Source organism: Budorcas taxicolor, chromosome 4 (assembly GCF_023091745.1).
Source record: "Budorcas taxicolor isolate Tak-1 chromosome 4, Takin1.1, whole genome shotgun sequence".
In the NCBI taxonomy this organism is placed as follows: Eukaryota; Metazoa; Chordata; class Mammalia; order Artiodactyla; family Bovidae; genus Budorcas; species Budorcas taxicolor.
In genome coordinates, this window is record NC_068913.1 from 16,328,082 (window position 1) to 16,355,154 (window position 27,073).

At 39.3% G+C, this 27,073-nt stretch overlaps 1 protein-coding gene across 1 annotated transcript in view; it reads left to right on the plus strand.

The window, feature by feature from the left end:
• Positions 1 to 4,233: 4,233 nt before the first annotated feature.
• SDHAF3 (succinate dehydrogenase complex assembly factor 3) overlaps positions 4,234 to 27,073 on the plus strand; it is an 87,827-nt gene continuing 64,987 nt past the window's right edge. The window contains exon 1 of the mRNA XM_052639122.1: positions 4,234 to 4,462. Coding sequence (XP_052495082.1) covers positions 4,289 to 4,462 — 174 coding nt within the window. The 5' untranslated portion in view covers positions 4,234 to 4,288. The remainder of the gene's footprint in view (positions 4,463 to 27,073) is intronic.

Genomic DNA, 27,073 nt, shown 5'->3' on the forward strand with positions numbered 1-27,073 from the left:
TTTATAAGAGCTTTGGCTCGGATACAAGTATTTATTATACATGTACTTTAACCCCAAAGGAAACCAGAAAAAAAGTAAACTGGAACAATAAATTAATTTTTAATTTACAGGGATATTAGGAGATGAAGTATGGTTAGAAAAAATTTCCTGAAGTAAAATAACCATGCTGCCATTCAGTCCTTGCCATGAATGTGGTTTGTCAAAAAACCAAATTAAATCCATTAAAAAAAAATTCTGTGCTCTTTTAAACAAATATTTTTCCAAAATTTAAGCAAAAGGAAAAAGTCCATTCAAGGTAATAAATGTTAGAGTGCTTACTATTTGTAAGGCACTGCTGCCGTGTGGGGCCTGAAAAGAATACTAAAATGAGTACACCCTTGCCTTTGGAAGAGAGATGTGCGTCTTTTTGTCTTTCAAAAGTCTTTGCATAAACAAAAGTCTGGAATCTGGGAGGGAATCACACAAATTTCCCCCCACTCTTGCCCCTTCATCACCAGCAGGTCATTTAAGTCACTGACACAGGCAGAGTCACAAAATCCCTGCCCTCCTGGAATTTGTAATCTACTGGGGCAAGGGGGAGGGCAGGCAATAAACAAACAAGTGAAATATGTAAGTGTTACAGAGAAAAATAGGGCTTCCCTGGTGGCTCAGTGGTATGAATCTGCCTGCAATGCAGGAGACTGGGGTTCGATCCCTGGGTCGGGAAGATCCCCTGGAGGGGAGGGCATGGCAACCCACTCCAGTATTCTTGCCTGGAGCATCCCCAAGGACAGAGGAGCCTGATGGGCTACAGTTGAACACGACTGAAGTGGCTTAGCAGCAGCAGCAGCATAAAGAAAAATAAAGCCGAGAGGGGCTTAGAGAGTTTTTTGCATGATGTGGTAGCAATATTAAATATAGTTGCCAGGGAGGGTCTCATCAGAACTCGACCTGAAGTAATGAGCTTGTTAGCAGAAGACGATAGAGACCGTTTCTCCTGTGGACTTCACTTCCTGGTAGGGACGAAAAGAAGAAACTAAGGTCTTACCTGTTGCAAGGAAGTTTATTAACCATAAGGAGAGAAAGACCAGGTGGCAAAGAGTTGGATACCACTGAGCAACTTGGGCACACCCAAAGGAGAGAACAACTCAAGAGAGAAGTGGGCCACACCAAGGGGGGGCAAATGGCCCCAGAGGTCTGGAGTCCAGGTTTTAAGGCAGTCATTTGCATAATCCAGAGGCGGTCATTGATTGACAGCCTTGATTGACAACTGCAGGTTATATAAAAAGATGTGCTAGCTACCACGAATGTCCCATAAAGGTCATAATTAGATGTATGTATTCATGGAATACTTATGAGCAGTTAAAGAGTCCAGTGGCCGCCAAAGGTTACTTTAGTACAGGATAGTGTGAGGTGAGCACATGTGCCAAAGCAGGGAAAGTCCCGGCAGTCTCTGGTGAGTTTTTTTTTTTTTTTTACTGGGCCCCTCATGTGGCAAGAGTGGTAAAGAACCTGCCTGCCAGTGCAGGAGAGGTAAGAGACGCAGGTTCAATCCCTGGGTGGGGAAGATCCCCTGGAGGAGGGCACGGCAACCCACTCCAGTATTCTTGCCTGGAGAATCCCACAGACAAAGGAGCCTGGTGTGCTACAGTTCGTGGGGTCACAAGGAGTGGGACACTGAAGCTACTTAGGATGCTTGACTATTTTTGGAGAACTGGTGGGGGCCTAGAAGGGGCCAGGCTGGTAAATGGCTTGGTGAAATTAGGCGGCTGCTGCTGCTGTGAAGTCACTTCAGTCATGTACGACTCTGTGTGACTCCATAGACGGCAGCCCACCAGGCTCCCTTGTCCCTGGGATTCTCCAGGCAAGAACCCTGGAGTGGGTTGCCATTTCTTCTCCAATGCATGAAAGTGAAAAGTGAAAATGAAGTCACCCAGGTGTGTCCCACTCTCAGCGAGCCCCTGGACTGCACCCTACCAGGCTCCTCCATCCATGGGATTTTCCAGGCAAGAGTACTGGAGTGTGCTGCCATTGCCTTCTCTGATTAGGCAGCTATTAGACTACTAATTGAAGGCGCCGGTTCTCTGCCGCCCAGCTAACTTCCTGCCTATCAAGTTGAATGAAGTAAAGGTGCTTGCCAAGAAGATACCTGTGGCAGAATGTTCCAAGCAGGCGAAAGAGCAAATATCAAGACACTCAGTTGGAATTATGCCTGGACTGTTCAAAGATGAATTGGAGGTGTAAAGACTGTGTGGCTGGAATTGGCCGACTAGGGAGAGAGCAGCAGGAGAAAATTTAGAGAGCTAAGAAATGCAGAGACTTGAGGTTTTACTCTGATGAGAAGCCACTAGAGGATTTTGGTGAGCAGAGGAGTGACATGATTTTTTTTCTTTAACTTAGAAATAATGTAATAAAAAGCTGTGTGAAAAGGTGTGGTCAGAGTGATGGGAACCAGAAAGGGACAGTCAGGTACTACCCGTAGCAGAGGCCATTACCATTTAGGTGGGTTATGACCAAAGATCCAACCAGTCCATCCTAAAGGAAATCAGTCCTGACTATTTATTGGAAGGACTGATGCTGAAGCTGAAACTCCAATACTTTGGCCACCTGATGCAAAGAATTGACTCATTGGAAAAGACCCTGATGCTGGGAAAGATTGAAAGCAGGAGAAGGGGATGACAGAGGATGAGATGGTTGGATAGCATCACCAACTCGATGGACATGAGTTTGAGCAAGCTCCAGGAGTTGGTGATGGACAGGGAAGCCTGGCATGCTGCGGTCCATGGGGTCACAAAGAGTCAGACATGACTGAGCAGCTGAACTGAACTGACTGATGACCAAAGTTGATCATGGGAGAAGCAGAAACACAAAAAGCTACTATCCCCATCCAATAAACAGAGACGATAGTGGTGGAGGGACTAGTGAGAAGTGATCAAATTCTGCATACATTTTGTTGGGGGAGCCATCAGAGTTTGTTGAAGGACCAAACATGTGATGGGACAGAAAGAACGAGGCCAAATTGCTGCCAACTTTCATTGGTCACACTCTATCGCCTTTGTAAAAGGTTAAGATTAGTGTACGTCCCAATTCTACATTTTCCTCTCAGACTATTTAATCATAATCTCCAGTTTCATGGCCTTGGAAACCATACATTTAAAAGGTTCCCTAATGATTCTTCTTCAGCCAACCCGACTTCAGCTAAGGGTTGCTACCTGCTGGCTCAGGTTTCACTTGAGTTACAGGAAAGAATCCACTCCTTCGGGGCACAAATTAGGAGCACAACACTGTGCAAGGTACCTAGGTGGTTGGGCTTGTGGATGAAGAGATTCATCTCATTGCCTGAAGGCAGGAACACTCTGCTGCTGCTGCTAAGTCGCTTCAGTCGTGTCCGACTCTGTGCGACCCCAGAGACTGCAGCCCACCGGGCTCCCCCGTCCCTGGGATTCTCCAGGCAAGAACACTGGAGTGGGTTGCCATTTCCTTCTCCAATGCATGAAAGTGAAAAGTGAAAGTGAAGTCGCTCAGTCGTGTCCGACTCCTAGTGACCCCATGGACTGCAGCCCACCAGGCTCCTCCGTCCATTGGATTTTCCAGGCAAGAGTACTGGAGTGGGGTGCCATTGCCTTCTCCGCAAGAACACTCTAAGACATCTTGAAGGTGAAAGTGAAGGTGAAGTCGCTCAGTCGTGTCCGACTCTTTGCGACCCTGTGGACTGTAGCCTACCAGGCTCCTCCGTCCATGGGATTCTCCAGGCAAGAATACTGGAGTGGGTTGCCATTTCCTTCTCCAGGGGATCTTCCCGACCCAGGGATCGAACCCAGGTCTCCCTCATTGGAGGCAGAGTCTTTAACCTGTGAGCCACCAGGGAAGCCCTCTAAGAGATCTTAAATGGCTTGAACTTAGGCATGGGAGGCTTCCTGGAGGAGCCCGATTTTGACGACGGCTTTTAGAGAAAGGCGTAAGATTAATGGACAAGATGATGGCGTGTAACTGAGGTCAGGTAACTGACAAGCGGTCCAGGTCAGACTCTTGGTGGAGGACCCCCTCGGCCCGGGACTCAGTCCTAGAGTGGTAGCATCCCAAGCTCTCCGCGAAAGCCACGCCCCATTGGAAGGAGGACCGGCCCGTATCCCGCCTGCCGCTCCCGCTCGTGTTTCAGGAAGGTCCTCATATTAGAACGGACCAAACCGGATGAAGGTCGCGTGCCGTCTTCCGCTTGTGTTCGGGTTACTTATATCCGGCTTGAAAAGAGAGGCAAGCGGGTGCTGACCTTCTGCGCAGGCGCGGCCTGGGGTCCACGCGCGGCGTTATGTCTGCCCCGCACGTCTCGCGTGTCCGGGCCTTGTATCGGCGCATTTTGCTGCTGCACCGGGTTCTGCCCCCAGACCTCAAAGACCTTGGCGACCAGTACGTGAAGGACGAATTTAGGAGACACAAGACCGCCGGTTCTAAAGAGGCCGAGCGATTCCTGCAGGAATGGGAGGCAAGTAACTCTGGTTTTCATCGCCCCAGACCTTTGGGGTCCCTCAGAGGTGTCCCGGTTTGTAGTTAGGAGAGACCACCTGACCTGGCTGGTCTCCTGGGCCCCACGCAAGCTCGGACGGAGCGGCAGCCTGTTCCGTTTGAACTGAACAGCGCAGAGCCGTTTAAACAATACCTCCCAAAGTTACATGCAAGCCGGTCTCTATCCCACGGGTCCTCGCCTCAGCACATCCCGTACACCAGCGCGTCAAACTCAGTTGACTTTTGCCTGGCGCTGGAGGGGTGAGGATGGAGGTTACAGAATTGACCAAGTCACCGTTAAGTTTTTAAAGAGCTTCCCGTTTGGCAGTTTTTTGGCCCCTCCAGTGCCTTGCACTTAGCAAGCGCCTGTTGATAATAGTTTTCTCCTTACTAGTTTTCAGAGTTTTAGAGGCTTGTTTCTATAATCACCATTTTAAAAAATCCCAGTGCTCTTTGTTGGGTCTTAATATTCTCATATTATGTCATGACTGATAACAGAAATGGGAAAAGCCTGGGGTTTATTACAAGCGGTGGGCAAAAATGCTCGTCAGAGTTAAGTTAGGTGAAAGCTGGTTTCTTCGTAATCATGTACTTCGTTTCACGTAGTCACGTTTTTTTAATTTGCATCATTGCACTAGATCTTAAGCAGAGGCATTAGCTCCTTTGATTTCCCTTCCTTTTTCTGAGTGAAGTCAGAAGATATTCAGAGTATATATTTTTAAGTAACTGGGTTTTTTTTGCCATGCTGGGTCTTCGTTGCTGCGCGGGTGTTTCTGTAGTTGTGGCCAGCGAGAGCTACTCTCTAGTTGCAGTGCGTCGGCTTGATTGCTGTGGCTTCTCTTGTCGCGGAGCTCGGGCTCTAGGCACGCGGGCTTGGTAGTTGCCCGCAGGTGGGGTCAATAGTTCCGGCTCCTGGGCTCTATCTAGAGCACAGGCTCAGTGGTTGTGGCCCACGGGCTTAGATGCTCCCTGGCATGTGGGATCTTACCCAATCAGAGATTGAACCGTGTCTCCTGTATTAGTTGGCGGATTCTTTACCACTGAGCCACCAGGGAAGCCCCCAGAGTATTTAGAGTATTTCGTGGGGTTGGGAGCCATGCAGGATTACCCCCAGATATGATTTCCAAATAGCAGGAAAGGAATGGAATTGACAATTAAAGGGACAGGTATTTGAAAGCACGTAGTGGTGTTGGTTGAAGAACCGAGTTAAGCAATTTCTTACCCTAAAAAGTTGATGACTACAGAAACTACTGAAGGCTGTTTAAAAAAAAATGCCCAAAGGATGAATATTAGGGTGAACACAGAACTTTTTAACTGAGTCGCAGAATTTTTTATTGTACAAGCCTCATTGATGCTTTCAAGAAGGACATTTAGAACGAGGGTGAAATGTAGAATTTGCCTAAAAAGTATATTTATTAGATGCAATAAGGTCGCCTAGAGCCAGGGAAGTTGAATCTTTGTAAATGCAGACTGCTTTCTTTTAATATGGTAACTTGATCTTGAAGTCAGAAGAACTGGATTCAAATTAAAGTACTGGCATTTATTAAATGTTATATCACTTTTCCTAGTTTTATTATCTCATCTGCAGAATAATAACAGTATTTACAATATGCACCTCTAAATTAGGGCCTCCCAAGTGGCTCAGTGGTTAAAAAAAAAACAGCAACCCACCTGCCAGTGCATGAGAGATGAACTGGATACCTGGGTGGGGAAGATCCCCTAGAAGAGGAAATGGCAACCTCCAGTATTCTTGTCTGGAGAACGCCGTGGACAGAGGAGCCTGGCGGGCTACAGTACATCGCGTTGTAAAGACTGGGACCCGACTGAGCACACACTCACACAGCTCTAAATTAGTGTATGTAAATGTAAGTGACATCTTTTAAGCTAGATCAGTTTGTGGCAGGACCAGGAGTTTAGCTCTATGTTGGAAAGAAATAAGGGCGTTTTGGGAGATCCTAAAAACGAAACTTTTTAGGGAAAGAATAGGAACCCAGAATATCATAGGCTGAAAGTGAAAGTTGCTCAGAAGTGTGGACTCTTTGCAACCACATGAACTATACAGTCTGGGGAATTCTCCAGGCCAGTGCACTGGAGTTGATAGCCTTTCCCCTGTTCAGCAGATCTTCCCAACCCAGGGATCAAACGGGGGTCTCCTGCATTGCAGGTGGATGTTCTTCTGTTTTTTGTGTTTTTTTTTTTTTAACCAACTGAGCTATCAGGGAAGCCCGATAATAGCCTAGAGACATTAATAAGAATAGACATTTTTAAAAAACTGAAGTAAAAAAAACACCACTGTTGATCAACCCATTAGACTTGGTGTCAGGTATTCAGCTTTAAAAAAAAAATTATTCCAGTGCTGTGTGACATTTGGTCTCTGGGATTCTTTCACACACTTCTAAAATTACTTATGAACTTGAATTTGTTTTACTTTAAAGAGCAAAGTTGCATGTGGGTACTAAAGAGAAAGGGGGAGGATCAGGAATGATAGGGGGCTCAGTATTGGCAGGAGAGTTCTCTATTCCCTTTTGTGATCCCAGAAAAATGTTATAAATATTAGGATGAGTTCAACTGGGCAAATTTCTATTCACGGACCGTTTGAGGGATGGTAAGAGGAAAGTATTTCATTTTATCTTAAGGATAAAAATGTAAATGCATATTTGCAAAGTAGTGAATTTATGTTAATTCCTTACCATAAAAGAAAAAAATGTTAAGTTCAGGAAAATATTTTGGGATTCTATGAAGAATGATAACTGGTTAGTAAAATACCCATTGTAATCTTACTCCCAAGTCTTTTAAGAGACAACTCTATAAAGAGTGGAATTGGGGTTGGGTGGATCAGGCGGGGTTCTTACTTATTACGGAACTTTAAAAATTCTAACTCTGCTCAGTTTTGCAGAATACCTCCCATTTTTCTTTCTGTGCTGACCCAGTTGCAGAGAGAACAACTTTTTACCACTTATTTTCTTGGAAATCAGAATAAGCACTGAAAATTAAATAGCAAGTATGACATGTTTGTGTTAGAATGTGAGACATTTCTCAGGAACAGCTTTGAAAAGTGCATTTAATTTTTCATTTTTTGGGCCCTACTTACTGCTTTCTTGCCTGGTTTCAGTTGTTTTCCTTAAGTAGCTGCTTTGTTCTGTGTCTCTGGGCAAGGCTGATAGTGAAAGTTTCTGGAAAAAGCAAAAATTCTTCAGCGTTCTTTAGTTATTGATCACTTACTGCGAGGCAGAGTGCTAGCATTGTGGGACACAAAAATGAATAATACATGTATTTCACGTTTATGGTGTCCAAGTTTCAAGTTAATAGACATTTATAGTATGGAAGGGTGTTTGTTAAAATGCTGTGGGACCAAAGAAGGAATGGAAATCGAGGCCACATGTAATGTATGAGAGGACATTTGGGCAAGTCAGAGTTGCCTTGTCAAGAAAAAGACCCTGGGAAAGGGGAAATAAAACATATGCAGAGGTATTGAGGTAAGAAACAGTGAAAGTTTTTCCAGGATCTGCAGTGATCAGAATTTAGTGTATTATATGGGAGATTAGAAAGTGATTAAAGCTAAAGAGATGACAAGAAACAGGATATTTTTCTAAGGATTTTATGTCTTTATTTTGAGTCATTGAAAGATTTTAAGCAGTGGTGATGAAAATGACTCAAGTTATATTCTAGAAAGATCATTTCAACAGGAGTAGAAAGGAATGATTGAAGAATTAAGCCAGATTGAAAGCAGGGAGAGCTTTTAGGAGAGATGCAGTGATCCCAAATATGAGTAGGAAAAAAGTTCGCTTGAGTTTTTCTGTAAGATTTTAAAAAAAACAGAAGGTTTTACAGAACTTTATATATATATAAACCCTAATATATATAATATATATAATGTAACTATATATTTATATATAAACTATTCATTTATATATTATATTTTATTTAGATACTGTTATATAATATATAAATATATTTGTAAACAGTTAATTTATATTAAATTAATATAAATACAATATAAATAATATAACAAATTAATTTAAATATATACTTTATATATGATATAAAATGTTCAATTTATATTGATAAATTAATATAAATATTAATACATATTAATTTATGTGTATAATATATATATAAATATATGTTCTATATAAATACATATATAAGATATATATATATAATGTAACTAACAACCCTAATATATTTAACTGAACCAAGACAGAGCTGTTGAGGATGGAGAGTATGGATTTTTGTGTTACTCTTTCTACAGTAGACTAGAACTTGAGTTGGTGACCAATACAAGATTAGTTAGAGGGGAGGAAACAGAATGGATAACTCTTAAGTTTTGGAATATGATACCAGTAGCCAGAATAGGGGTGTGTGTGTGTGTGTGTACAGAAGGAGCAGTGGCAGATGAGTTCAGTATCGTTCATTTTTGTGTTAAAAATTCTGATGGGACAGCCAAGTGACAATGTTCTGAAATATTCCTCTGATACTCAGGTGACAGATTGTGAGTGGAGAGAGCGAGTTAACGTTTATTATTTGTCGTCGGTCGGTAGGCCAACGATGTGAACGCAAGTGCCCGGACTGGAAGGTGGGCAGAGACAGGCCAGTGCCGGTGAAGAGGATGGAGGCGCTGGTGCAGTGCTGGGTGCGCGCCTTCCCTTTCCCTGTATTCTGTTGTTCCTAGCTACTTCTGCAAAGCAACGTTCTCTTTCCTTTCCTGGTTACCTGCTTTTGTGATGGTTTACTGGATGATGGTTGATTGAATGGTGATGTGTTACACGTGTGTTTTCCACATTAAGCTTTACCATTTTAAAAATTTAGCTGGGCTGTGGTCCTTAACTAATGGTTGAAAAAGGGTTAAAGGAGAGGATTTGGAACAGTATATCCTTGGAATATAAAATGTTTCTGTTTTCAATTTCTGAACCATTTGGAAGTTTTTAAGATATTGTTTGTTTAGAGAAATAACTTTTAATTGGTGTCATGAGATGTGTTATAACAGTACTTATGAAGTAGCTAAAGATGTTTTTAAAAAATAATAGTTTGATCAACATTGCATATATTATCGACTTTATATTATATTATTGGAACATAGAGGTATGTCTTTTTATTTAAGTGATTTTAAATGTATTTGAATTTATAGATTTAAAATAATGATAATAGCATGATAATGTTAATATGCTAGTGGTTATGGTTCTAAAACAAGACTTTATGTGTTTGTAGAGGTGTGTGTATCTGTATACCACACAGAGTTAAGAATTTGAAAGTTTTGCCTAGAATTTAAAGATTTTGTATGCATAATATTAATCTTACTGGTTTACTTATGACATAATTATGTTTTACAGTTGCTTAGTAAGAGCAAACGTCTGAAATTTTACATAGGGAGAGTATTATAATTGATTGAAAGGACTTCAGTAAATTTTTTTTTCAGTTAATGCACTTAAGCTTTTTTGAAAAACCAAAGTATGTATGCGTGTAGTTAAAAAAACTAAGTTGTGTAGAAGGGCTTATAATAAATACCTATATTCTTTTTTATTCCTTAATTTATCTCTTCTGGGGACAGTTTTTATTTTACTTTGGTATCTTGTTTTCAGTTTTCCAATATCTTGTGAATTTTGGTTATCTGTCCAAATTTATAAGTAAAGCAATAATAAACTAAGAACTCTGCATAGAGTGAGGTGTGGTGATTAGAAAGTTAACATTTATTTATTCTTGGAGAATAATTTTTTGAATTACAGAGTTTCGGTTAATCTCCCTTGCGTTTGCTTCTGACTCCTCCTCCTCTTTACCTCCCTGGTGTTCGCGTTCAGTTGATTCTAGCAGTTTGGCTGTATCCTCAGATCTTTTCTGTTTGAAGCTGTGACTGCTTTTATTGAGGCTATTTTATTAATTACACTCCTCCACCTGGTTTCCATCTTGAGAAATTTATTGAACTCTGGCTTCTAATGGCTCCTTTCTTAATTATTATGGATTGCTCCTTTAAAAGTGTCTTTATTATCAGATCAGTGGAATTTTGGAAGGGTGAAGAAGAAATAAGCTGCTGTGATTTCTCTAGTCTGCCGTCTCGAATGGGGCTCCTTAGATTTTTCATTTTAAAGATGAAGAAACTAAGGCTTGTAGAAGTGAAATGACCTGTGTGCTAGAACACAACTAGTTGCAATGAAAACCTTGTGTTCTTAGCGCATGATCATGTTATTTTTGAAATGTTTCCAAAAAACTCTTCAACTTTTGTTTAATATAGAATGATTACATATTTTTTTCTTTGAATTTTTCTTACAATTTATTTGTATATTTGGTTTGTTTTCCATTTTGGGTATTTTTCTTAAGGGACAGGGAAGTTTCTTAAAATTAGATTTCTATCAAATACACCTCTAGCTTAATAGGGAAATGTTTAGGTAATAATTTAATGTTTATTAACCCAGGGTGCTAACTGGGACACATCTCTCTCTCAAAGATTGTTTTCATTAACAAAATGAGGATGGAAGTTACTGCAGTGCCAGACAAATGTCTCCTGTGGGATTTTTGGGAATTTTCTTTGGACTTCAGTTGTCTTAGTAGGGGAAGTAATATTTTACCCTTGAGATTAAGGATGGACCGAGTTCTCTTTTACCTAAGATATGATTATATTACGAGATGAGTTAAAACTATATCAAATGGCTTAACCTACTTTACACTTCTCATCGGCACCACTGATTTTTCTCTTTACTCTTTTAGTTTCAAGGCTTTGTATTGCTATAGTGATAGAATGGATAATAGAGACGAAATATATTTTATTTGTCTTTGTAATAGTTACCATTAACATAAAATTACTAATTCCTGAATTAAAAAATAAAAAGGCAAATGAAATATATTTGGGATTAATGTGATAGATGATTGATAGCATTAGTATAAGAAGAGCTTGGATTAGGAAAACACTGGTAGCTTTAATAAAGGAATGGGCAAAAGGGACTCTAATAAGAGGTTGTTCTGATTTATATACAAATTTAACTGCTGTGCTTAATGTGTATGGTAATAGTGAAGACTTTAAAGCATTGTGGTATCCAGTGATGGGAGAAGAATGAAATTATAACATAGCTATATGATGGATGGGTTAGTATGGAGCTCTTAGTAGCGGTGCTTTAGAAGAATTAATGCTGTAGAAAACTGCTCATGATACAATTAAACATAAACAGTGTTTATCTTTGGGTGATAGGATTAAGGATAATTATAATTTTCTTCCTAGTATCTCAAAATTCCAGATCATGTGCTACTTTAGTAATTATAGGAAAGCCAATAAATGTGATTTTTTAAAAAATGCAGTTGAATATGCTCATTGTTTCTGTTTCTGATTATATCACAAAGCACAGGCAATCTCATTCAGTGAGTCAACCAGCACATTATAAATATATTTTGTAATTTTACCCTTAAATTATTTAGGGTAAACTTAGACTTCTTCATGTTTAATGAATCTCAGTGATATATTTTATTATTTCTTGCTGAGCATTGTAAAATTAAACAATCAAATGTGTAGACTTTTAGTATTGTAAATAACCACTGAAATAAGACAAGAGAAGAAATGAAAGGCATCCAGATTGAAAAGAAAAAAATAAAACTGCCTTTATTTACAGGTGATAAGATTATGTAGACAATTTGATGTAATCTACAAAGAATCTTCTGGAATTTAGTAAGTCAGTTTAGCAATGTTGTATGGTAACATGACTAATATATAAGAATTAACTGTACTTTTTTATACTAGCAGTGAAAACTTGGAAAATAAAATTTTAAAATACCATTTACCATAAAAAACTATGAAATATGAAGGGAAACTTCAGATAAAGGATGTACACTGCAAACCTGTACACTGAAAACTATAAACTGTTACTGGAAAAGAATAAATATGTGTGGATTAAAAATTAAACTTTAGTTATTACTCTTTTTTCCCTAACCACCAGAAGATATATTAAGAATTTAGAACCTTTAGAGCTGTAAATTGAGATTAGAAAAGAGTCAGCAGGGCTATCTACCTGGTATAGTGTTAAGTCTTTTTAAGCAACGTGAAGAATCTTCTCATGTTAATTTCTTAGCGATCATGTTTAAATAGTGATAATTCTCCAATAACTTAATTTGATCAAAATTGTTACTTAGAAATCCATTTTAATTTTTCACCTTTTCTTTTTCTACTATTGTAGAAAGTTGCATGAAGGCTGACAGTGTATTATAACTGGCAGAGGAGATTGGTTAATTGTTAGTTTGTCTTCTGGCAGGTCAGACAGAGGATGGAAGGTGGCTTGGGAGACAGTAGGCTTAGGATGGTGATTCTAGACAGATTTGTGCCACCTGGGCTTGTCAGCATAAACCTGGGTAATTGATCTTGTAGATTTGGAATTTGACGTTTATCAGTATACCCAGAGATGGTAACATATTCACACTAACTTCAGTTCAGTTGCTCAGTCGTGTCTGACTCTGTGACCCCATGGACTGCAGCATGTCCGGCCTCCCTGTCCATCACCAACTCCCAGAGTTTACTCAAACTCATGTCAGTCGAGTAGGTGAAGCCATCCAACCATCTCATCCTCTGTCGTCCCCTTCTCCTCTTGCCTTCAGTCTTTCCCAGCACCAGGGTCTTTTCCACTGAATCAGTTTTTCGCATTAGGTGGCCAAAGTATTGGAATTTCAGCTTCAGCATTAGTCCTTCCAATGAATATTCAGGACTGATCTTCTTTAGGATGGACTGGTTGGATCTCCTTGCAGTCCAAGGGACTCTCAAGAGTCTTCTCCAACACCACAGTTCAAAAGCACCAATTCTTTGGCACTCAGCTTTCTTTATAGTCCAACTTTCACATCCATACATGACTACTGGAAAAACCATAGCTTTGACTAGACAGACATTTGTTGACAAAGTAATGTCTCTGCTTTTTAGTATGCTGTCTAGGTTGGTCATAACTTATCTTCCAAGGAGCAAGTGTTTCTTAATTTCATGGCTGCAGTCACCATCTGCACTGATTTTGGAGCCCCCCAAAATAGTCTGTCACTGTTTCCATTGTTTCCCCATCTATTTGCCATGAAGTAATGGGACCAGATGTCATGATCTTAGTTTTCTGAATGTTGAGTTTTAAGCCAACTTTTTCACTCTCCTCTTTCGCTTTCATCAAGAGGCTCTTTAGTTCTTCTTTGCCTTCTGCCATAAAGGTGATGTCATTTGCATATCTGAGGATATTGATATTTCTCCTGGCAGTCTTGATTCCAGCTTGTGCTTCATTCAGCCCAGTGTTTCTCATGATGTACTCTGTGTATAAGTCAAATAAGCAGGGTGACAATATACAGCCTTGACGTACTCCTTTTCCTATTTGGAACCAGTCTGTTGTTCCATGTCCAGTTCTAACTGTTGCTTCCTGACCTGCATATAGATTTCTCAGGAGGCTGGTCAGATGGTCTGGTATTCGTGTCTCTTTAAGAATTCTCCATAGTTTGTTATGATCCACACAGCCAAAGGCTTTGGCATAGTCACTAAAGCAGAAATAGATGTTTTTCTGGAACTCTCTTGCTTTCTCTGTGATCCAGTGGATGTTGGCAGTTTGATCTCTGGTTCCTCTGCCTCTTCTAAATCCAGCTTGAACATCTGGAAGTTCACGGTTCATGTACTATTGAAGCCTGGCTTGGAAAATTTTGACCATTACTTTGCTAGCATATGAGTTGAGCTCAACTGTGTGGTAGTTTGAGCATTCTTTGGCATTGCCTTTCTTTGGGATTGGAATGAAAACTGACCTTTTCCAGTCCTGTGGCCACTGCTGAGTTTTCCAAATTTGCTGGCATATTGAGTGCAGCACTTTCACAGCATCATCTTTCAGGATTTGAAATAGCTCAACTGGAATTCCATCACCTCCACTAGCTTTGTTCGTAGTGATGCTTCCTGAGGCCCAGTTGACTTCACATTCCAGGATGTCTGGTTCTAGGTGAGTGATCACACCATTGTGTTTATCTGGGTTGTGAAGATCTTTTTTGTACAGTTCTTCCATGTATTCTTGCCACCTCTTCTTAATATCTTCTGCTTCTGTTTGGTCCATACCATTTCTGTCCTTTATCACACTAACTAAATTTATATAATACTGAACTGTATGGTAGAATACTGATTTCTCTGGGTAGGGGAATGGGCTGGTGAAGCCCAGGAGTCAGAATATTTATATTTAGATCTAGGGACACTTCTTTCAGAGGTTCCTCAGAATTTAGAATTTTTAGATTTTAGAAAGGTAAGGAGTGTGATTGGATTGTAAGAAACACTCCAGTGGGATCTGGAGTGGCACCCTATAATCAAGTACATTCATATTTCTGCTTAAGCTTTTGACTTTTCATATTAAGTGGAGTAAATAAAAGCTGCATGGCCATTTAGGGCAGGATTTGCCACCAGATGAGTTCTAAAAGGAGCTTTTGTATTTTGAAACTTCTTTGACTTCAGAATTGTGAGTCAGGGATGGTGGACCTCTGTTCAGCTTTCTGGGAAACTGAATTAGTGTTTAGAAGGTTGCCTGGTAAACATGGAATTAAAATAATGGGAAGCAAGTCCGCATGAGAGATTGCTCACCAGGCGTCACTGTGCTTGTAGTAGAAAACATCCATTTAGTTTACAGCGGAAAACATTGTGGGACCTCCTGCAGGACTCCCCTTTTCTCCTGGACAGTGCAGAACACATATTTAGGAAGTTTGCCCCCTCTTTTTACTTTATTTTAAGCACCTTTTTCTTCTATCAAAGCATTATTATTATTATTAGTGTGTGTTAATAGATTAAGCTACCTGATGTGTCTTCGGGGCCTGAGAGAATTCAGGTATTTCCCACTGCATGTTGATTTAATTAGCTCAGTTCCCAAGGGAGGATCATATTTATCTTATTTACAAGTCTTTGGTCTTCTTTGGTCCTGAATCAGTAGAACTTGAAGCATTTCAACATAAATTGAATTTTGGCTTTCAAGCACTAAAATATTTTTGCTTTATCTGAATAGATTTTAAACATGTACACGGTCTTTTTTTTTTTCTTCTTAAAAAAAAAAAACACATTATAACCATACAAAAAAGTGACTATTGTTTGCTGTATGGTTAAGTTGCAAAGGATTCTGGACTTTGCTTTAGTGACGCTTTGGTGAAGACGTAGCTGTCCACAGTTTGTTTAAAACTATTCCATTGAATGAAAAAATCGCGCACTTCTCATAGGAACTTCTCCCTTTTCAAACTAAGATTAGTAGCTTATCACATGGCAAATACATACATGTATGTATGTGTTTATATATATGTATATATAAACAACTGCAGCAACATCAGCACACAGCATCAGTGGGTACAGCTTCACAGCACATGCCCAAAGCTCTGACACCTCCCAAAGGCACCTTGTTCACTGCCTCACACTTCCCAACCTGGCTGGCTGAGTTACTTATTCTGTAAGGTACAGATATGTGCAGGATAATGCAGGATTTCTAGCCAGTAACCGTATTTAACACCATTTAACACCATTCAGAAACACCATGAGGGTTCCTAGGTGGCGCTAGTGGTAAAGAGCTCACCTGCCAGTGCAGGAGACAAGAAGCATTCCCTGGGTGGGGCAGATCCCCTGGAGGAGGGCATGGCAACCCACTCCAGTATTCTTGCCTTGCCTGGAGAATCCCATGGACCGAGGAGCCTGGCGGGCTACAGTCCATAGGGTTGCAAAGAGTTGAACAAAAGTGAGGTAACATAGCACACATGCAAAAATATCACAAACATTTAAATGCCTTTACAAAGCTAGTATAAGCAAGATGCACAGAGTGAGCAAAACTTCTTATTTTAAAATGTTTGGAAATATGTGCAATTTTGATACAGTTTCAGGCTGTTCATAACACCCTTGGCTACTTCATGTAAACTGCTTAAAATTTCCGGTGCACTTGTAGAAACTGCAGTAGGATCATAATCTAATTCAGTCTAATGCAGGCAGAGCCACCTCAGAGAGGTTTGTTATGGGGTTTTCCCGGCTCTGGAATTCTTGTGGCATTAGATGCTCAGTTTTATTTCCCTGGCCTTTTCCTAGCCCTCTCTTCCTCTTGTCCTCCGGTCATCCTCTTCATCTTTCTTTTTTTCAGGCAGCAGCTGTCTCTTTTGCACCATCAGATTTTCCTCAGTTGTTTAAATCTTTCTCCTTTTTCCTGTTTCTCCTCTGGCCTCACTGCCTTATTATTGGAAGGCTGCTTTTTTGCTGTCCAGTTATTCCGTGTCTGTCTGGTCTTCAGTGGAGGTACGGGGCTCGTGGGCGTGGCCTCAGGGTGGAGCATGGAACAGGGAATACACCCAGTAGTTGGCCACTTGGGAGCGTTAGGAGTCCTTCCTGCTTCCTTCAGTTGTTCCAAAATGCTCCATGTCTAGATCATCAGATTTGGATTTCCTTTTCCCAGACCTTGTCTTCCGTATCTCGGAGCACTTCTTTAGTTCAGTTCAGTCGCTCAGTCGTGTCCGACTCTTTGCAACCCCATGAACCGCAGCAGCCAGGCCTCCCTGTTCATCACCAACTCCCGGAGTTCACTCAGACTCACGTCCATCGAGTCCGTGATGCCATCCAGCCATCTCATCTTCGGTTGTCCCCTTCTCCTCCTGCTCCCAATCCCTCCCAGCATCACAGTCTTTTCCAATGAGTCAACTCTTCGCATGAGGTGGCCAAAGTACTGGAGTTTCAGCTTTAGCATCATTCCTTCCAAAGAACACCCAGGACTGATCTCCTTTAGAGTGGACTGATTGAATCTCCTTGCAGTCCAAGGGACTCTCGAGAGTCTCCTCAGAACACTGCAAAAGCAAAGCAACAGCTGCAGTGCGGATGGGATCCCTGGATATTTCTTCGTTTTGTACCTCTGGCTTGCCTGCGCAATGAAGGCAGAGAAGCCCCGTTGCTCTTTGGTTTCTTAGGTTACCTTTAGCCATATTGACTCATTGTTTGCTCGCCTCTGGATAAAATGTTAAAGAAGAATTGGGTAGTTTCTTGATGATTAGGATAGTCATGCACTTAGGCATTTACAAACTATAGTATGTGGGAGACGGAGAGGGTGGGATGATTTGGGAGACTGGCATTGAAACATGTATAATATCATATAAGAAACAAATCGCCAGTCTAGGTTCGATGCAGGATACAGGATGCTTGGGGCTGGTGCACTGGGATGACCCAGAGGGATGGTACGGGGAGGAAGAGGGAGGGGGTTCAGGATGGGGAACGCGTGTACACCCATGGCGGATTCATCTTGATGTATGGCAAAACCAATACAATAATGTAAAGTATTAGCCTCCAATTAAAATAAATAAATAAAAAAACTATAGTAAATATACCTTTCTGTGCCATTTTAAGCAGTTGTATTTAATCTTTTTGTGTCCCAGGCTAGATTAGTCAAGCAATTGAGACACAGTTTGTAATAATAACATATTGGAAGCTTGATACTTTTGTAACTACTTTTATGCTATGAGTACATTTCTGAAAAGTTGTTTATAAGTTGATTTTTAAAAATTTTAACTGTATTTTAAGTATACTGGCGGGAATAACTATTTAAAGAAATTCTTTTGTTAATCCTTTTGTAAAATGAATAATCAGCCCATAATTTCTTTCTCTGTGTAAACCTGCATTTGCCTACATCAAATTTCTTTTCAATAGGGTATGTCTACAAATGTCAAGACATATGTCTAAAAAGAAGAAAATTTAATTTCTGTTTGATGTGAAGAACAAAATTTGGATTTGGCACTTTTGATAAATGAGACATATCAGATTCTTTTAGTTCTTTTCTTTTCAACTAAGTGCTATCAAAATATGCTCAACACCTTTAATTAAGAGGTGGCAAAAAGTTCATATATTAAGATTGAACTGCAGTGTATTTTTAAACTATTTTCTTAAATAGTAATAGGGCTAGTATGAAGTTATATAAAGTTTAAAAAGTTATTTAGTAGTTTTGTCTTTTCTTAAAGCATAACTGGAATCACATCTTAATGATTCTTTTCCTTTAAAAATTTTGCTTTGTCTTAGTTACAGAAGATGTATTTGTTGGTTTTAATTATATTTGTTAGCTTTCTACTTAACTGTAGTTTGGTGATAATACTCAAAAGTTTATTGCTCTGCTTAATACTTGGATGGGAAATGGCCACCCACTCCAGTATTCTTGCCTGGAAAATCCCATGGACAGAGGAGCCTGGCCAGGCTACAGTCCACGGGGTCACAAAGAGTTGGACACAACTAAGCGACTTCACTTCACTGAAGTGTTATTAACCAGTATTAACCATAAACAGCTATTTAGTCCACAATGTAGCATAAATACAGTAGATTTATCATGAAAAAAAATGTAGTTGCCATTGTGTAATACTTTAACTGTGCTGTGGTTCAATAGACTTTTTCTTCAGGGCTGTCTGGAAGCCTAATTACCAGTTGTTACACTGTTTCTCTGGGAAAGTATATACAAATTAAACTCGAGAGTATTGGAAGCTTGACCCCATCTCCCAGACCCTCTGCACAGCCTATTGGATAGTCAGTCGAAAGAGAATCCTCTCCTGATTTTAGACGGGTACCGTTTGATTCCACGGAAAGTAAAGCCTTCCCTCCATAACTGAGGAAGAACACAGTGGGTTAGAGAACCCTTGGAGATGTTCTGGGACCCAGTACAGACATCTCCCAGCACACCAATAAATAAGGCCAAGCATTTGTTTGTTCTTGGCCTGAACAATTTGAGTGTCAGGGGTAATCTAGAAGACATTGGTAAGGACAAAAGCTGGAAAGCAGAGAAGCAGGAGCAGAGGCTTCAGCAACGAGTTCATGGAGAAACTGTTCCAAACGTTCGGTCTGGAATTGTCTGAGGATGTTGGTCACACTCTGCCAGGGGGAACTAGACAGAAGGAATTCAACCGAGTTTGTTTGTTCCCTCAGTCATTCAGTACCTACTGTTTTTCAGGGGATACAGAGGATTAGTGTGTGGTCAGTATATTTTAGGAGTTCGTAAGTCTGGTACAGGTCTGTATAAGATAGCATAAGGCTCATTGTATTCTAAAGAATAGTAGTTTAGAATGTTGGTCTTTTGGCATCGGGGCAAACTGATATGAGAACAGGAGGAAACTTCTCTTTCCCTTAGCCATCCAATTTATGATTATTAGATAGTTCTCTGCTCAGTATATCTACCTTGTCACTTGCTGTTCTTCATCTGACTGTGTTCTTTAGATTTTGAAGATCTTTTTATCTTTGAGTTTCTTTTTAAAATATAACTGTCCTGTGAGAAATTTCATTTTAAATTATTGTCAACTAATACTTTGATGATAAACAGTGACACTGATTAACATCTAACTCTTTACCATGTGACTCAGAGGTAAAGCCTCTGTCTGCAATGTGGGAGACCCAGGTTTGATCCCTGGGTCAGCAAGATCCCCTGGAGAAAGAAGTGGCAACCCACTCCAGTGCTCTTGCCTGGAAAATTCCATGGGCTACAATCCGTGGGGTCGCAAAGAGTCGGGCACAACTGAGTGACTTCACTTTCACGTACTGTGTGAACTTGGATAGTGAAGCCTCAGTTTCCTTACCAGTAAAATGAGAATACCAACAGTACTTACTTCAGAAGTTAAGGACTGAATCGGATAATAAATACATGCACAGTAGTTGCCTTGCGCATAGTAAGTTCTCAGTAAATGTTAGCTGTTTCAGCTCTAGTGTGTGGTAGGAAGGAGATTGCTAGGAAGAAATCTCAAAGGTACTGAAAACAAAGTTTGTAATTTCATTATTCTTAATTCTTCCTTCTCTCCTGTCTCCCATATCCAGTTAGTTGTCAAACCTGTTGAGTCCTTTTACAATATCAGAACTCTGACCTGTTGGCTCCATTTTCATTGCCTCTGGATGTTTGTAGTAATTTCATGAATAATTTTGCCTTTAGTCCCTTTTACCTAGCAGCTTGTAAAACACAACTTTGATCACATTATTACCCTTGTCAAAAGCCATCACTGTTCTCCTGTTGACATCTCTTTAACGTGGAGTTCAAAACTATGCAAAATCTGACTTGAGTATGTTTTTTCCTGCCGTACATCTCAAAATTCTTTGTCAGGTCTCCTCAGTTTCAGTCATATTCAACTGAGCGTTGTCTCTACATGTGGCCTTATGTTGTCTTGGCCTCACTGTTCATTCGGCCTAAAAGTTTTCCTGTCTTTTTCTGTATAGCCAAATCCAAAATGTCTTTCTAAACAGCTCCAGTCCTTTGCTATCAACTTTTCTTGATTAATTCTCCCAATTAAAAGCAAAATTCTGTATTTTGTCTTTGTTTTCTTGCTGTTTACAGTAAAAATGCTGTTTACAGTGTATTATGGTTATTTGCTGTACATCTTTTTCTTGTGTTAGTAGAGGGTAAATTCCTTGAGAACAGAAATGATGTTTTAACTATCTTTGTGTGCTTTAAAGCTCCTAGGACAGTATTTTGCTTATAACAGATGCTCAGTAGATCTTGTTTTCCTTCCTCCAAAAGAAAAAATGTAATTTTTCAGGTGAAGAACAACAACCTGTTGGATTAAAAACTTAACCATTCAAATATGTGAATTATAGTTTGTAAAATTAATAATTTAAGGAATTTTATCCTGATTACGGGAATTCTTAAGTTATATTTTGTAAATACATGAGAATTCAGTGTTATATTTCATAGCATACTAAGCTTATTCCAAGCACTTTAATCCGTGTTTTTATCTAGATATACTTTCAAGTCATCAGGCATATGAATGTATGAATAGCTGGTTCCTTTTAAAATATGTATATATATATGGGTTTTTTTTTTTTTTTTTGCTATGTGTAAAACTTGTATCAAGCATCTGTGGTTACTAATGATTCAAGATAAAGTAGCTTACTCTGTTTTTTTTTTTTCCCCCATTTAATATGGTGTTTTAAGTGCCTAAGGTTGGAGAAAGATAAGTAAAGAGTGAAAAATTTACGATCATAAACTGCGAGAGTCCTAGGATGGCCGTAATTGCGAAGAGTCTTGGAAACAGAAAAAGAGGCGGCGTGTCAGTCATGCAGTTTCCTTAAGCTACAGTGAACATCATCTTCTCTCCGGAAGAAGAGAGAAGATAGTAACAACTGTGCCTGGTCATTTTCACTAAGTTTTTCTAAGAATACTTATCTTGTTTACAAGTGGAGTCATTCTTACTGGTATTGACTGGAATACTCCAGTCAGATACAGGAATTTTTGTGTAACTGTAATTTCAAAAATTTCCACACGATGGCAGAAGATCCTTTTATCTAGAAACAATGAGTGAAAGTCAGAAAACTTTGTATTTCAACTTTATCTAAAACAGTATGTGTCTTTTCATATCTCTACTAGTAATTCTCATACTTGTATTATCTGATAGAGATATGTTATTGCCATTAAAACATTTTAAATGTCTTCACTGATTTAAAATTTTAAAAATAATTTTTTTCCCTGATTTCTTGTGTATAATTTTATTTTTGAAGGTTTCGTGGGTTTCCCCTGAATAGTGTTTTAAATACTTGTTTTTGTAAATGTCTTTTTTTCAGTAAGACACTTTGAGAAAATTGAGTGCAGTTATATACTCTTTATAGATAAATGTATGAAACTGAACACATGTACTTTTATTTGACTTTGTTTTAGAAATTAAGGAACTGACTCAGCATACATTCTTCTGTGTGAATGGCCGCCTCATGCTGTCTTGACTGTTTTGTTTTTTGCTCCCTTCTCCATCACTGTCAGGTCTTCTCTGAAATCATCCCTGTCTTAATTTAAGAAATTCATTCATTCTGGGGATGAATGGGGGTCCAGTGGTGAAGACGTTGTGCTTGAAATGCAGTGTTTGACTGGCTTCCCTGGTGGCTCAGACGGTAAAGAACCTGCCTGCAGTGCAGGAAACCCAGCTTCAGTCCCTGGGTTGGGAAGATCCCCTGGAGCAGGGAATGGCAACCCACTCCATTGTCATTTCCTTCTTTCATCATTTTCTCTCTCATCCCCTGGAGAAGGGAATGACAACCCGCTCCAGTGTCATTTTTTCCTGGAGAAAACCAGGGACAGGGGAGCCTGGCAGGCTACAGTTCATGGGGTCCCAAAGAGTCAGACAGGACTGAGTGAAAAACACTTTCAGTTTCACTTTGGGAACTAAGATCCTGTACATTGCACAGTGTGGCTAAAATTAAAAAAAATTCATTCATTCTATAAATGTTTATTAAATATTTGGTGTTTCATATACTGCCCTCAACATTAATAATTCATAGTTTTTAAAAAAGTCACCAGATATAATCCTCATTTTTTGGAGTTCACATCTTACAAGGCAGATAACTACCAATTAGATTACTGTGTTTGAGTTAATTTTTGTGATTCTTAGTAAAACAATTATTTTTTGGTTTAGTTGCTAAGTTGTGTCTGATTCTTTGCGGGCCCATGGACTGTAGCCCATCAGGCTTCTCTGTCTGTGGGATTCTCCAGGCAAGAATACTGGAGTGTGTTGCCGTGCCCTCCCCCAGGGGATCTTCCTGACCCAGGGATCGAACCCGCGTCTCCTTCTGCTTCTGCATTGCCGGCGGATTCTGTACCCGTTGAGCCAGCTGGGTAGCCACCTAAAACAATATACTTTGCTTAGAATTTTAAGGAGTATTCAGCTTTTACATAGATATGGTAAATTAATTGTGAAAGCATGAGTTAGATGAAATGATGACATGAGAAAGATCAAAGTAAAGATTTGGAAATTTTGTGAAAGCTTGCTGCTGCTGCTAAGTCGCTTCAGTCGTGTCCAACTCTGTGCGACCCCATAGACGGCAGCCCACCGGGCTCCCCCATCCCTGGGATTCTCCAGGCAAGAGTACTGGAGTGGGGTGCCATTGCCTTCTCCAATGCATGAAAGTGAAAAGTGAAAGTGAAGTCGCTCAGTCGTGTCCGACTCTTAGTGACCCCGTGGACTGCAGCCCACCGGGCTCCTCCATCCATGGGATTTTCCAGGCAAGAGTACTGGAGTGGGGTGCCATTGCCTTCTCCGTTTGTGAAAGCTTAGACCAAAGTGTTTTGTTTTTTGAACACTTGATGATAGATTATCTAGTTTGAAAAGTGAGGGGGGATTACATGGCATTTTTTGTTTTGGTTAGTAACTTTCTGTCCCCCACACCTTTTTTTAAATGATGTATATCAAGAAACTTCTATTTTTATTTTTTGGTGTTCATTAAACTTTATTTTTTATTGTAGTTGATCTGGCCTTTTTAATGTGCAGATGTTTTATATTTGAATTTGATTGTGTAATTTGTTAAAATTAGGACACAAGAGTTTAGAAATACTAAAATGAAATCATAAACATATCTGAAATGTTTATTTATTTACTTATAAATTTGGTTGATTGATGGAACTATAAAATAGTTTTTCATGAAAATTGTTCTCAAAAATAAGTTTTTAAAATATAAAAACTATATATATATATATATCTGTTTAAGGCCAAAAATAATTGCCTTTTATAATGACTATATAATCATTACAAAAAGTACATAAATAGAACAGTTACTCTTGGGATATATTACTTTCTTTTTAGCTGTTTTTTCCCATAATATTGTCAGGTTTTCCTGATTTTGCAATATGGTTTTATTTAAATTTTTTTCTTAAAATTGCCTGCCAGCTTTATCAGAGTTATATTTTAAAATGAATACATTTGAATTGTTGACTTCTTTAATTGAGAAAACCATCTTTCTGTAAGTGTTGAGATACCACAGGAGCTCAGGGCAAATTCTTCTTGATGAAGGATATTTTAGAATCAGTATTTTTTGTATTGGAATTGTGTAACTATTTAAGCCCCAGTATTTTGACAAGTACTTTTCAGTCTTCGTTTATGGTAGCTTTCAAATTTCTCAGGTGGTCCAGTCGTTAAGACTCTCCACTTGCACTGCAGTGGGCATGGGCTTGATCCCTGGTCAAGGAATTGAGATCCCATGTGCTGTGCAGCCTGGCCAAAAAAAAAAAAAAAGAGATTGTTGTATGTAGTAGCTTTCACAACAAAAAACATTTTTTGGCTGTGCCTTGTAGCATAACAGGATCTTGTTCCCTGACAAGGAATTGAACCCGTGCCCTCTGCAGTGGGAGCTCAGAGCCTTAACTACTGGACTGCCAGGGAGGTCAGGACAAATAATTTTATGAGACAAAACTTGTCAGGTAAATTGTCTTTTTTATTGGTTGTTTTGAATGTTTTGTCAAAGTCAGATGATCCAAAATCATATGCCTTTTACATTTTCATCCATTTTTGTGTGAATATTGTTCCATTGCTATGCCGTGTCTAACTCCTTGTGAGCCCACGCAGCATGCCAGGCTCCTCTGTTCTCCACTATCTCCTCGAGCTTGCTCAAATTCATGTCCATCAAGTCAGTGATGCTATCTTAACCGTCTCATCCTCTGCTGCCCCCTTCTCCTTTTGCCTTCGATCTCTCCTAGCATCAGGGTCTTTTCCTGTGAGTGGGCTCTTCACATCAGGTGACCAGAGTATTGGAGTTTCAGCTTCAGTATCAGTCCTTCCAATGAGTATTCAGGGTTGATTTCCTTGAGGATTGTCTGGTTTGATCTCCTTGCAGTCCAAGGGACTCTCAAGTCTTCTCCAACACCACAGATCAAAAGTGTCAGTTCTTTGGCACTCAACCTTCTTTCTGGTCTGACTCTCACATCTGTACATGACTACTGGAAAAACCATAGCTTTGACTATACGAACCTTGGACAGCAAAGTGATGTCTCTGCTTTTTCAAATGGTATCAATATAAATACATCCAACTATGAATATTGGCACTCCTTTAAAAGATTGTTCCTGTGAGTTGAGATACATAGGCAATGATAAAATTTCAAGGTTAAATCTTGTATACCATTTGTGCCCTTAAAATTTAATTTTATTGTTTCTTTCTTGCCTTTTAAATTTAATTGGAGGATAATTAATTTACAATATGGTGATGGATACATCAACATGAATTGGCCACAGGTATACATGTGTCTCCCCCCATCTTAAACCCCCTTCCACCTCCCTCCCCACCCTATCCCTCTGGGTTGTCCCAGACAACTGGCTTTGGGTGCCCTGCTTCTTGCATTGAACTTGCACTGGTCATCTGTTTTACATATGGTAATGTACATGTTTCAATGCTGTTCTCTCAAATCATCCCACCCTCCCCTTCTCCCACTGAGACCAAAAGTCCGTTCTTTTTTTAAAAAATTAATTTATTTAAATGAAACAAAGATGAATAGTTTTAATGATAAAAGGTACAATTCACAAAGAAGATAGACATCATAAACCATTAGACACTTCAACAACAAAGAAAGCAAAAATCAGAAGAAATATAAAGGAAAAGAAAAATATATAATCATAGACATATTGACATTTCTCTGAGAATATTTTATCAAGCTCAGAAAAAAAAAGAATAGGAGCATCTTGAATTTTGTCATTAACAATTTAAATTAATAGTTTTATATTTAATTTACATTAATCATATCCTACATAAATGTATGTAAAATTTTGTATCTCATACATTGTTATTAGATGTCCATAGGACATTTGGAAAAACTGGCAAAAAGATAAACATTACTAAATTTCAAAAAGTAGAGTTCTTTTTTTGGTGTGTGATTCAGTTATACTCATATTCTTTTCCTTTAAAAGTTATTACAAGATATTGACTGTAGTTCCCTGTTCTATACAGTAAACCTTTGTTGCATATCTATTTTTTTAAATTAGAAATCTAGCATTCTATTCATACTAAGTCACATAAGATAAAAATGTCATAAAGTTTTTAGTTAGGCAAGAATTTGTAAGTTGTCTAAAATATATATTTTATATGTATTATATATGTATACAAAAGCTTTTCTACTATGCTTGATAAAAGTTTGAGAAAGAACATTTCTAAAAAGGAGATGGAGAAATTGGAAAACATAAACTAAATGAAAAGGGAGCCCTGAATATGAAATAGAAAAAGTGAAACTAGATAAAAGTAAAAGATCCTCATATAGTCCAGTTGTTTTTAAACATGGCTGCTCATTAGAAATATATCTGGAGCTTTGACAAAAAAAAATAAAGCAGTACCTGGGCATTTGTATTTTTCAAAAAATTCTGAGATAATTCTGGTATGCATCTGGATTTTAAAAAGTCATTACAGGTTTTTATTAAATGGTAGTTTTGGTGATATAGAGGGCTTCCCTGATAGCTCAGTTGGTAAAGAATTCACCTGCAATGCAGGAGACCCTGGTTCAATTCGTGGGTTGGGAACATCCCCTGGAGAAGGGATAGGCTACCCACTCCAGTATTTTAGGGGTTCCCTGTGACTCAGCTGGTAAAGAATTGCCTGCAATGCAGGAGACCTGGGTTCAATCCCTGGGTTGGGAAGATCCTGTGGAGAAGGGAAAGGCTACCCACTCCAATATTCTGGCCTGGAGAATTCCATGGACTGTATAGTCCTTGGGGTTGCAAAGAGTCAGACATGACTGAGCAGCTTTTACTTTCACTTTCAATTTGGTGATACAGAATTCTATAATTTTTCTATTGACAGCAATCATGATACAGTAATAGTAACATAATCACAATAGTAAAAAAGACGTTTATCAGTTTTCACAATCAATAACCAGATGAAAAATAAAAGGTAATTACAAACAATATAAAGTAATTACAATGTGAGGGG